The sequence below is a fragment of the Taurulus bubalis genome, assembly GCF_910589615.1.
Source record: "Taurulus bubalis genome assembly, chromosome: 2".
In the NCBI taxonomy this organism is placed as follows: Eukaryota; Metazoa; Chordata; class Actinopteri; order Perciformes; family Cottidae; genus Taurulus; species Taurulus bubalis.
The window spans coordinates 22,578,957-22,591,919 of NC_136590.1; the positions used below are offsets into that span (position 1 = coordinate 22,578,957).

A 12,963-nucleotide genomic window follows, 5' to 3' on the forward strand; every position below is an offset into this window, starting at 1 on the left:
CCTGGATGAATCTTGTGTGAACAAAACATGTATATATGTAGCTGCTGACAAGGTGTGCATAAGAAATATACTTTATATGGATAAATAATATCCATAAACCTATTTTTTTTAACGAGCCACTTGGGGGCAGCAGCAACTAGTTATAAACTTAAAGGTTCAATTATTTGCTTTTCTGAGCTTTCTACTACATTTCACAGTCTTCACCCAGAAGAGAGATTATATTTTAACACAAAAAAGGAAATATACACAGAAAACAAGATCCACATATAAAAAGAAAAGAAAAAACAAATTATTTTGAATGAGATTGATTTACTGATCATTCAATGATATGCGTTTGTTTTTTGTTATTATTTTTTGCTTACTGTAATAATATGAAAATTGTCATAATTAAAAAGTAGAGACGGAGGGAAGTTTAGTCCTTCTTTATAATTTAGGTGAAATTCCCCTTTAACGTGACCATATTGATTGTGTGATTGTGTTGATTGTGCAGTTAATGGTTCAGTGAAACACAAAACAAGTGCGCTTTGCATAGAAACATTAGTGATTTTAATCACAATCACAGCTGAAACATTAGTCAGGACTAAGGACACAAAACCTCTTGAACTGGAAAATAAAACTGTTTGCATATGAACAAATATATATTTAAACACATCTATGTGCAGATTAGCTACAACCAAGTTAATTTAGCTCTGCGTACAATTTATTTTCAGCCAGCAGGATTTAGTCTCCTCAGAGATTATCCGGATAGCAAGCAATTTCTTTTGGCAACAATTGCTGCCAAAACAGCTCTTTGACAATGTTCAGAGTTGCCAGATTTGAACCATGTGACCAAATGATGATGATATTTCATCAAACAATGATGCAGGCCCAACTTGGCTTGCTAACAGGCGTATGCACTGGGGGTCCCGTGATAGTTAATACATCTTTACAAGCTTTCTACAGAGATTCAGCTCTGTGTCCTCTGGGCAGCTCGTTCCTGTCTGCAGTGTCGGTCACATGTTTACAGGGGAATGTTAAATAACTATTGAACCACACTTTCACTGGTGCTGCAACCTGTTAAACCAGCTGCAGTGCATGCACATGGCTTTTTTTCTGAGCAATTCTTTCTTGTTTGTGCAGCAAACAGAAACTTTTTAGAAAACTTTTAGAAACTTTTTAGAAAACTAACGGCGACGCCATTGTAGAAAATGCAGGAGAAGCTTGTTCTGTTGTTGTTGTTGTTGTTATGGTTTCTTAAGGACGAGCACCCAGTGGACACAAAGCCGTCAACATGCTTATTTTACGTAAAAAGCCCGAACAGAGAAAAAATGTACAAACAGTTCACAAAATATTGTGCTTAAACATTTTCTTTCACCATCGTAAAAAAACCAACATAAATTCCCATTCCAGGTCCACTCACCCCGCGCGATGCGTCACACCCATGAAAGTCCTTCCCCTCTCATGGACGTGCGACATCGCTCCATTGTACACAAACACATCTACAGCTCCGTGTGAACAGCAAACACCCATGCACCTCCGGGTCTAACACATACCAGCATCAAAATAGCACAACACAAACACAGTGGAGAGATAAAAACTACCATTTAGCACAAAACAAAACCCAAAACAGAACATTCTTTTTTTCAAATGTTCATTAAAGCCGGAGGGCTGCTCTCCAGTCACACAGGAGAAGACTGAGCGTGCCCATCTTACAATATTTAGCTATATAAATATACATATTTACAAGCAGGGTAGCAATCATAGGAACACTTCCTCATATGTTAGGCGAGCATGGCTGTGGTGGCTTAAAGGAGGATCTCATGCTACATCAGGATAAACGTGCAAAAGGGACAACTGGAAGCTGAGGCGGCGTTCTTTTGGTAACTTGTGGTTCCACGTCAACCCTTCAGGGAGCTAGTGAGGAAATGTAAAAGCAAGAGCCCTGAACAAGGGATCTGAAACTGAATTGAAATCAATTCTCTTTCTTCTGACCACAAGTTCTTCACAGTGAGGCGTTGATCGGATAAGATCGGATAAAACGAGCGTCCTTAACTAACACCAAGTCACGCAACAAGTTATTTTAACTTAAATAACTGCCTTTTCCTAAACCTCATTACTAAGTTCTGTGGCCTAAACTAAACAATTTGTTTTGTTGCCTCAACATAAAGTTAATTTGTTGCTTAAACTTAACAAGTTGTTTTGTTGCCTGAACATAAAGTTAATTTACCCTTAGATGCATAAGTGGGTAAAAAATGACCCGGTGAGGTTGTGTTCATGAAATATCTTTGTAATGAAAAATTGTTATCATTTCATATCCCAGGTATTCCTCAAAAAACATGTTTTTGATATAATGCCATTTACATTTGTAACTTACCTTTTATACATTTTAAGAAATTGTAGTTTTTGTATTACTATCCCAAGCATAAGTGGGTCAAAAATGGGAACCTTTGATTCTTATCAATTGTGGCTGTCAGGAATAAATTAACTGTGGACCACACAGACTATATCAGAAGTGTCACCCCTCAGGAAGATTATTTTACACAGCGAGAGCTGATACGTGTAAGTATTAATGATCATAGCCAGAAACAGGTAGTTTGTCTGAACTGCATACAGTGATGAGACAAGAAGACAAAACAGGGAAAAGAGAGAGGAACTGTCAATGACTGGACAGTTACACACATACATACACACAAACACACATACATACACACAAACACACACACAGACGCACACACAGACAGACACACACACACACACACACACACACACACACACACACAATGGATGTTCACATTTTTCTATTGCTGTTCTGGGTTGGTACCCATTTTGTATTTCATAATTTTTCTCCCATGAGATTTAGTTCTACGGCAGCCAATCATGTTTTCAACCTCAAACCTTCACTATGAGGGCCAGAGTGTTGGATCTGTGTTTTGGTTTTCTAATACATAACATAACATAACATAAGAGGACCCACTCACTTAGACTATAAACTCAAACACTTTAAACTTAAACTTGATCTCTGTATGTAGATATAAAGAGCTCATTCTAAGGTCACAAAAAACACAATGATTCTTATTTTCAAGAAAAATAAGAAAACATACTTAATAATATTATATTCCATGTCTGCCAATAGTCTTCCTTCTTAATGCTACACACTAGCCCTTTAGAGAACAGAACAGTTATGAAGGTGAGAAAGGAATAAAGGTGTCTGTTCGTAAATCTTCTCAGCTCAGGTCTTTGCACCAAACGGCTAAAATCTCGCCCAGTTCCCAGTTGTCACGTTTGCTGCCACCTTAATAAGCCACTGCACAACCATCTGGCCGCCGCATTGATGTGGTCTTTCACTATTTGATTCATTGCCACAAAAAGCCCAAATAAAAAACAGTCACCAGCCCAATTATTTGGTCAAACTAAAGATATAAATCTAAGGGGGGGGGGCTTAACCACCACCAACCGAGGGAGCCCTGAGGATGAGGGAGGAACATGCAGGGTCAGAGGGCCGGGTGAAGTCTGGGTCTTCATATCGATCCATCGTTCCTGTTGGAGAGAAGCAGTTTGTCTTTAACAGGGTTCATACACATTTTGACCAATGGATTTCTATGACTTTTCCATGACTTTAAACCAAATGTCCATGACCAAACATTTTGTGAAATCTCGGTGTAAACATGAAAAAGTGAAAAAAATGTAGAAGTTAAACTAACAATGAGAATTCCAAAGCATACAGTATACCTTAAATAACACAAATGAATGAGAGACAATAGTTTGATTAAAAGAATTAACATGTATAGATATCAGCGTATGCCTGCTTATATTTTGAGCGTCTTTCTTTTAAAAGCATATTCATTATTTCAAACTCAGCATAAATTAACGTCATGAACATATGAACATAACAAATTTCCATGACTTTTCCAAAACGTTTGGGATTCCAAATCCAGCACTGGAAAAGAAACATTTTAAAATTCCATGACTTTTCCAGGTTTTCCATGACCGTAAGAACCCTGTTTTAAGGGGTTGTAATGATTTACTGTTTAGAAAAATAAACAAAACACAGGTACAGTTTAATTTTTTTTATGCACGTTTAGCATTACAAAAATGCTGTGGAGATGTTTTTATTTTTTGTTTTTATTTTTCTTCTTTCCAGAACTTTTACTGGTTTTGTGTCTTTTTCTTCTCTTCTTATCTGAGTTTGCGTTGACTTTGAGCTCTTTTCATATTGTACGAAGTGCTTGAAACCCTCCGACTCTCTCTCTGACCTCCGGGTAACCCCCTTCCTTATGTCAGTGTTGAATGTGGTGACTGTACTCTGTTGTCTCGGCCGGCACGGACAGAATTTAGCACGACGCCTCAATGCCAGCAGCTTTCTCAGAATTAGTCTGCCCACCATCATCGTCATAAGTGTCTCTCTGAGGCTGCTTCCTCGTTTTGCTTTCAGTCAACTAATATGTATTTTGGCAATTAGTTGTTTTTTTATGCTTTTTTAAGCTGATTTATTTATTTCGATGACCCTTTTAAAAGATTTAACGATTCCTTGTGGAGAAACTCAGTTTTACAGATGTGACAATTAAAATCAAACTCTCAATTAGTGTTAGTCGAATAACTAATAATTTCTTTGGTTAAGGATAGCCGTATTTTAAAACCCTTAAAAGACTCCAAAAACTAAACTAAAACTAAAATGACAAATAGTGTGGTACGGCAGTCCCCACCCAAAATAATTTTTTTTACGTTCCTCTCAAGGAACAAATACACTTCTGTTTTATTAGTTAAGTAAATGCACGGTGTGTCTGGTTTTACACTTAAATCACACAAATATCCTGCTTTTTATGTGTTTTTGAGCTGTGTTTTTGAGCTTGACCATAGCCGTGTTGACTGATCGAGGCTCCCAGTCCGTTTGAGAGCTTGTTTGTTTCACTAAAAAAGGATTCCCGTCACTCAAATCATTTATTAAATCATCATGGTTCCTATCCTATTCTTGAAAAAATCTGAGAGATTAACTCTACCACTAAATACACCATTTAAGAATATTGTGGACAGCTTTACATACCTCGGAGTTAAAATCACGCCTACAATAGAAGCCATGGTACCTACTAACTACAACCATGTGACTGAGTCAGTAGTTGAATCCATTAATAGATGGAAATCTTTGCCAATTTCCATGATTGGGCATATTCATATTCTGAAGATGAATATTCTTCCTAAATTCCTATACCTTTTTCAAACCATCCCACTTGCTCCTCCTTACAAATGTTTTTAGTAAAATGAAGCAGCTTTTTTGTAAGTACATTTGGAACGATAGACGCTCAAGACTGCGCATGGCCCTGCTATACCTACCACATGACAGAGGTGGGTTAAAACTCCCTTATCTCCAGGGATACTATTGGGCTGCCCAACTACGAGCAGCCTCATATTGGTTTGAACACCAGTCAACGCTGCACTGGATAAAAATGGAGGAAACTACAACTTCAAAATTCACCTTATATCTCTACCTTTATTCAGCAAACTTAGCCAGAAGAGGACCTAAATGAGGAAATCACAGTAGAAGAGTGGCAGGACATATGTCTGCAGGGTCAGGTTCAAACAATAAACTCAAGATTCAAACTTCTCCAGTATAAATGGGTGATGAGAACTTACATTACTCCAGAGTTACTACATCGCATCGTCTTGTTTTGTTTTGTCTAGAGATTTGACCAAAGCTCAGTTTTTACCTGTTCATTTCCTGACCATCTTTTCAGTTCTCTCGATGACGATGGTCTTGCCTTCATTGATGGACGGGCGGGTCTGGTAGTCGTTGCCCAGCAGACCAAGGATCGGGTACTGGTTCCTGTACCTACACACACACACACACACAGACACAGATGTGTTCAGCTATGGTTTAGCAGATGATTTGGTGGTTTAAAAGTCAATTATTCAAATACTAATTATGACCATTTCACATGAATGTCTCATCTAAATCTCTGTCCCATGTCTCCTTCACATATCTCAAGAAGCACGGATCCGATCTACTTTATACGTGGTGGGTGTTTTGCTGGGGACCCCGTGCAGTGCTGTGTCAAATTTGGTGCGATTTGGACATGCGGCTTGTTCAATATTAATAAACTTTGAATAAAAAGTGACGGGGGTTTCTGTCGTTTCAGCTCTCCGGTGTACATAAAGGTGTCTGGTCTGTCGTACCTGTTGGTGATGATGGTTTTGGTGACTTGGTTATTGGAGCTGTCAGTCTTCGCCTCCATCAGCTTCTTGATCTCCTGAGGGAAACAATATATCTGAATTTATTTCTTTGTGCGTCTGTTGAGTATCAAAAACTGCCAAGAAAATAAAAGTTTAACTTTGACATCTAGTTTATTTATTCTTTTTAATCAGATTGTTAAAAATAGTTTAGGTTTCATCTTGACAACATTTGACATTTGAGAATTAAGTCCTCAATTGTCAAATGGAATAAAACGTTTTTGTTTAATTTGTAAGTGAACTTCAACCCAAACTACAAACCTGCTCTGTCTCTGTGTGTGTGTGTGTGTGTGTGTGTGTGTGTGTGTGTGTGTGTGTGTGTGTGTGTGTGTGTGTGTGAAACTATAAAAAACAGTGTTGTGTACCCTGAGGTGTTAAACCAACTCGACAGCCGGCTTCAGTTGGTGCGGCACGAAAAACAAAAGAGTTTAGAATGCAGCTGGACCTGAAAGGTGACGATTAATCGATGAAAAAAAAATAAAAAGAATCTGCACACAAGCCTGGAGGGTGTGGGTGTGTAGATGCTGGGCTCATATTTTGTTAAATACTTTAAATAAAGAAGCAACTTTTTTTTGTAATTGTTGCCGCTCCTGATTGGCCCCTGATTTAAAGAAAAAAACACCCAAAAAACGGTTTTAGAGTGTGTTCTGCAGCAGACCTCCTCCTGTCTGTTGATGGTCGTCTGCCGCTGCTCCAGCATGGAGAGCAGCTCCGAGATTTTCAGCTGGAGACTTTTGTCCGAGGACGACTTGCTGCTGGTGGTGGTGGTGATCTCCGTCTGGATCCTCGTTATCTGGCTCTGGAGGACAAACAAATCAAAATAAAGAGCATTAGTCAGTGTGAAATGAGCCGTTCTTTTGTTTTCCCCGAGGCTTTGTATGTTCAGTGTAGTATGTATAAGTATATATATTATGTGGTACAACTCTTTTCCAGCACAACATGCAACCAATAAACAGGAAGTTACCATCGTTGGACTGAGGAGGAGTGACGTAGAGACACAGTATACGTCTCTAGTTGCGACCTGTCAATCACCTTGTAGCCCCGCCCTAAAGCACCCCCTGCTGTTTGACTCTAAATGACCATAATTTACTAAATGAACATCATGTTGTATTGAAGAAGACTTGCAACTAGAGATTGAGACATACACTCATGTTTACAATGTTTACTGAGGGAGTAAAGAAGTTGAGTCATTTTCTATAGACTTCTATACCAGTGATTGCCTGAAAAAAAGAATTAATAATAATAATATATATATATATATTTTTTTTTTATCCTGTGGTTTTATTTTGAAGGGACTTTTTTATGCAGCGGAGTGTTGTTTTTTGCCGGCTCTGGTTTCAACTTGTTTTTCCCTTCCCTCCATGTTTTCAGCAGCGTGTGGGTCAAACCATCCTGATATGGGGGAGACTCTGGGTTTTTAGGATAATTCAATTAAACACCCTACTGAATATAACATTCACAACTGATGGTGCTGCCTGCATGACAGGAAAAAACTCGGGGGTCGTGAGGAAAATTGAGTGCTGCTTAATTTTCTGTAAAGCACAATGTTTTTCAGTATTTACCTACTGATCAGGTATCATCACTAGGTAAAAAGTTAATGAGAAAGTATGAGAAAAGTTAATTTTGTATATATGAATTCTTTTGAATTGCACTTTTTGGTTAATTTATTTTGAATTTGAGGAAAAGCTGCTCCTCAAGACAGTGACTTTGTCCATAATAAATTGTTTGTCATAGATTCAGTGAGTGTGTATTCTCAGTTAAAGTTACGTAATTTTAGTCTTTTTGAAACTACTTATTAGTTGTTGGACTTTTTTGTTTGTGCATGAAAGCTGATGAGTCTGTTTTAAAAATGGCTGACGATTCTGAATTGTTATGCATGTTGTAATACCTTGTGTCCTGATGATCCACTTTTTGGTTTTTAATTCAAATGCAGCTAATTGAGTGTAAAAGGGAATAGTTCCCTCTCTAGCATCGCCACCAGCTGGTCGTTTTGGTGTATCATTAAACTTGTTTTTGTGTTGACATACATATTCTGTACTATCTCTGGTTCAAACTGCACCATCTTTTCATTCAATAAATTTGAGAAGTTGAGAATGTTCCTCGATTTGGGTCGCGCCTTGTCGCCCTGGTGGTCAGGAGAGAGAATGCAGCTTTAACACATGAAGCATTTGCTTCACTTTTCAGGACCGGGGGTTGCCGTCTATTCGTCCAAAGAGGAGTGTGACATTGTTGCAGGTGAGGAAACAAAGTGTTGCACGAATAAAAACAAATCATCCTGAGACATGAACGTCTGGATGCAGTAGTTTATTCTCACCCGCAGCCTCTGTATCTCCTGGTCCTTCTCTTGCTTCATGGAGCTGAGCTGGTCGTTGTACTGACGGGACAGCTCCTCGATCTTCAGGTGCAGCGTGGTGCTGCTGCCCTGGCCGGCCAGCTGCAGGACAGACGGACAAGGAGGGAAGGAAGGAAGGACAGAAAGAAAGAAAGAAAGATAGAAAGAAAGAAAAAAAGAAAGAAAGAAAGAAGGAAGACATCAATGCAGAGTTAACATTGTCTGTCTCGTTTTTTATTGCCTCACCAAGTGTCTGAAATGTCTTTTTTATTGTCTAATTTCATATGTTTCTTTCTAATAATAATACTTAATTTAGATCAATGAGAGAAGACTAAAGTATTTCTTAGTTATTCTAAAGATACTACAGCGTCTCATTACAAAAACATCAGAACCTTTTTAACTATCGGTCTCGTTTTGATGCCAAACAGGAGACATTATCTCCATTAAAGAAACCATTTTGAACATGGAAACTTTAGTAATAATCCTGTGGTGCGGACGGCTTCATGTCCATCATGGGTGTCCCCGTCCGCCGGTTGCGGTTGGGACGAGTTTAAATTGACTGCTCACCTTCTGACGGAGCATCTCGTTCTCTTTCTCCAGCGCCCTCATCCGGCCCTCCATCTCTTTGAGCTTAAAGTCGCGGCTGGAGTCGTTGCTCTGGGTGCTCATGAGCTGGCTCTCCAGGGACCGCTGGGCGCTGCTGGTCTCCTTCAATGAGACCTGCAGGGGGACGACACACGCATACGCACACACACATACACACACATGCACACACACAGACACACACATAGAAAGTCAAAAACACACACACACACACACACACACACACACAGGAAGTCAGAAACACACACATAATGCAGTGTAATACAGCAGTCCTGCAATAAATCATGTTTTACTCTCCTCCAAAATGCGCTGTAAAAGATGCATTCTTTTTTTTACTAATTTTATCATTTTATTAATTCTCAATGGTGTTATATATATTTTAGCATCTACAGTGATGTTATCGTCTAATTTTATTGTCACTCTGCTCTGGTTTCTTCGTGTTTAATTACATTTTTTTGCAAAGCATTTTGTGAGATACATCTCTTGTATGAATAGTGCTCTATAAATAAAGTTATTCTTATTATTGTTATAGTTATAACCAATATTAATAATGACAATATATTAATGATAATAATACATACAGTACATAATAATGTATTATTATTATCAATAATAATATGAATCTACCCCATTTAAATCAGTGAGGAAAGAGTACATATTATTGTCAATTAATTTGTTTTTAAAAAAAGAAAAATACGACAGCATCACTGATGCTGAATAAAAATAGAAAATAGAACATATTTAAGCATCTGTCTCTGTAAATCACAAACCGGAGAAAATATCTCCATTACAGTAATTAATAACTTATAATAACAATTAATAATAATAAATACTTAATAATGACTCTAACTGATATGATGGACAGAATCATCCTTTAATATGTGTACTTTGTTGTTTTATTAAACACACACAGCCCTCTACACACACTGTAATAAGACGCAGTGTGTTTCAATGATTACTCTGCAGTCTTGTGTCTACTTTCTGTGCTAATCTGACCTTTCTATCGGTCTACTGTAGAACATTTAAATGCATCTTCATCACTAAATCACGCAGCACTTCATGCACTGTACCTGCAGCTGTCGGTTGTTCTGCCTGACGGCCTCCAGGAGGCAGTCGTACTGCTGAGCCTGGTCTGTTTTGAAGCTCAGGTCTCTCTCCATAGACTCCTTCTCGCTCTCCAGACGCTGGGACGACACACAGGCATGAATATTATGTTTCAAAGTGGATCAATCACATCAACTTTTTCTATTTTTGTTTCCATTTTTGTTTCTATTCAGCACTTTTACTCAATTTATTCTTTATTCTTGTTGTCTATTTTTGTTTCTATTTTTGTTCATTTTAGTTTCTATTTACTCTTGTCTCTGTTACACCCAGACCTTCTGGGTAGTTCTGTGTTGACTGTCTGTTTCTGTTGTGTTGTCTGTCACTCACGATGGGTAAATCCCAAGTCTCTAAATTGCATCCCCGATTCCCTCACTTGCGTCCTTTCCTTGCGTCTTAGTCCCTCCCACCAGGGATGCATGGAGAGACGCAAGGAAACCATGCAAAGAGAGAGGCCGCGAGGAAATATGTTTTAACAGACATGAGACGTCATTTCCTCTGAAGCGTCACGTGAAGCAACGTGGGTTTCTGATGACTGCGGCCGACTGACAGCTGATCACATCTGATCAGCTGTCAGTCGCTTTAACAGCTGACGGAGTTTGTGTCCATACACATGATCATCGGAACAGAGTTGTTTTCTGCTCTGGAGCGTTTTAGCCAACATTCTAATTAAATTCCACTTAAAATATTGATTTAAAATGATCGTATAATGTTTGCAGTTGATTTAATAGTATTAAACTACTACTACTACTAATAAAGACAGTTATCATCACTGTCAGAGTGGAGATGTGTTCTCTGTAGTCTGTTACCTGTTAAACAAACTGCATTAATTATTTATACACAGAGTTTGGTGTTTATCATGTGTTCTGTGTCCTGATTATACGTGCAGGATCGATTTCAATATGTCTTCATGTGTCAGCACAATTTACACATATGACCGAATAAAAAAAATCTAATATCAAAATATCAGTTGGAAAATCATTTCCAAAAGTAGTAATCAAGTATTGTAAATAACAACAAACGTAAAGGTACTTCTGATAGCAACATTGTATGACATTTATTTGATACAGCGTCGGAAATATACGAGGGCAAAGGGCAAAACTGCCCCTAAGAAATATCATTTTGCCCCTGATATCACTAGGAGTGGGGCAAAAAATGCCCCCATAATTTCCTCTAATAATTATGATAATTTAATGAACTTAGAAATGTAATAAACTTAGCAATTAGAAATGCGCCGTTTGCGTATAAATCAACCGTCTGGACTTCCTGTCACTCGTAGCGCCGCTGCTCTTACAGCTGTTGCGCAACACACAGGACAACATGCGGACACGCCGCTGCTCAAAGACGTAAAATAAAGCATCAAACTGGCTGCTGGTCCTCTAGCAGCCCTGGAAGCGGCCGTCATTCAGATGCACTTCCTCGCGTGACATCCACCGAGCTGTGTGGCTACGGATAATATTATAAACCCAGACACGAGGGCGTTTGACGTTCCTATGTTTTTGGGATTTCCACAACAAGTATAATGCAAAAATTGCCCCCTAAAAAAGATGTAAATTTCCTACCCTGATTTGATAGCTAATGTAAAAAACATACTCTGCAGATGAAGAATTTTTAAATCTATAATATTAAACTAATATTTTGAACCTTTAGCAAAAATAATCCAATCAGATACTTTTAGATTGATTTCACCTAGGAAATACTTTTGCATTTTTAAAGAAGTGCCAAGAATTCTACTAAATAATAAATATTTATTTTTACCCGCAGGTCCTCCGACATGTGGAGGAGCTCCTCTCTCAGGCTGCTGAAGGTGGACAGCAGCAGACGCATGCTCTTATCGGCCGTGAGACGAGTCTGACACACACACACACACACACACACACACACACACACACACACACACACACACACACACACACGCGCAGATGCAAATGACTGAGCTCATTCTGTACAGGCATCACTAAATACAAGTTAACGCTTCATCAATTTGTAATCATTAACGCCCTGTAATGTAGTTGTAACACCTGTGTGCTAAAATTAAGGCTGGGCAATAATTAAAAGTGATCGAGATATCATTATACCCAACAACATCATCTAAATTGATAATAACAAGCACATACTAATTCAAATTTCTCAGAAAATGTAATCGTTTTGCATTTAAGTTTGTAAATAAATTAGAAAATACTTTTATTTGTTATGTTTTTAATTCATACAGGAGTAAAAGAATATACATTACCATGTGGTTATTTTATATAAACTATTTCTTTATTTAATTACCAGACAACATATTATATTGTGATTTATATAATTATGGAGATAGGAAAAATGTATTCAAATGAGCACTTATTTAATAAGATAATATTTAATTTGCATACTTAAACATAGAATTTCTAAACACTTGTTATATAAAAAATAACTGCCTTGAATTGAAATTCACCTGTATTGCCCCCTTTTTAAAAATATTAAAGCTCACTCACCTGCAGCAGGTAGCGGATTTGTTGTTTGGTCAGTTCAGTGGCTCCTTTGGGCAGCAACGCCTCCACCTCCTCTCTCTCTACCTGAACACACACACACACACACACACACACACACACACACACACACACACACACACACACACACACAAATATACAATAGAAATAAATGAAAAACATCTTAGTCACTTGGAAAAGTAAAAATGGAGAAAATCTTTACATTTATTTTGTTTCCACAAATTACATTATACTTTT

At 38.1% G+C, this 12,963-nt stretch overlaps 1 protein-coding gene across 1 annotated transcript in view; it reads right to left on the bottom strand.

Annotated features, from left to right (window-relative positions):
- Positions 1-518: 518 nt before the first annotated feature.
- The window catches only part of pof1b (POF1B actin binding protein), a gene marked incomplete at its 5' end in the record, with an annotated part of 29,341 nt that continues 16,896 nt past the window's right edge, over positions 519-12,963 (bottom strand). Inside the window, 9 exons of the mRNA XM_079237793.1 lie at positions 519-3,516; positions 5,682-5,803; positions 6,148-6,221; positions 6,860-7,000; positions 8,516-8,635; positions 9,101-9,253; positions 10,207-10,320; positions 11,996-12,088; positions 12,712-12,792. Coding sequence (XP_079093919.1) covers positions 5,686-5,803; positions 6,148-6,221; positions 6,860-7,000; positions 8,516-8,635; positions 9,101-9,253; positions 10,207-10,320; positions 11,996-12,088; positions 12,712-12,792 — 894 coding nt within the window. The 3' untranslated portion in view covers positions 519-3,516; positions 5,682-5,685. The remainder of the gene's footprint in view (positions 3,517-5,681; positions 5,804-6,147; positions 6,222-6,859; positions 7,001-8,515; positions 8,636-9,100; positions 9,254-10,206; positions 10,321-11,995; positions 12,089-12,711; positions 12,793-12,963) is intronic.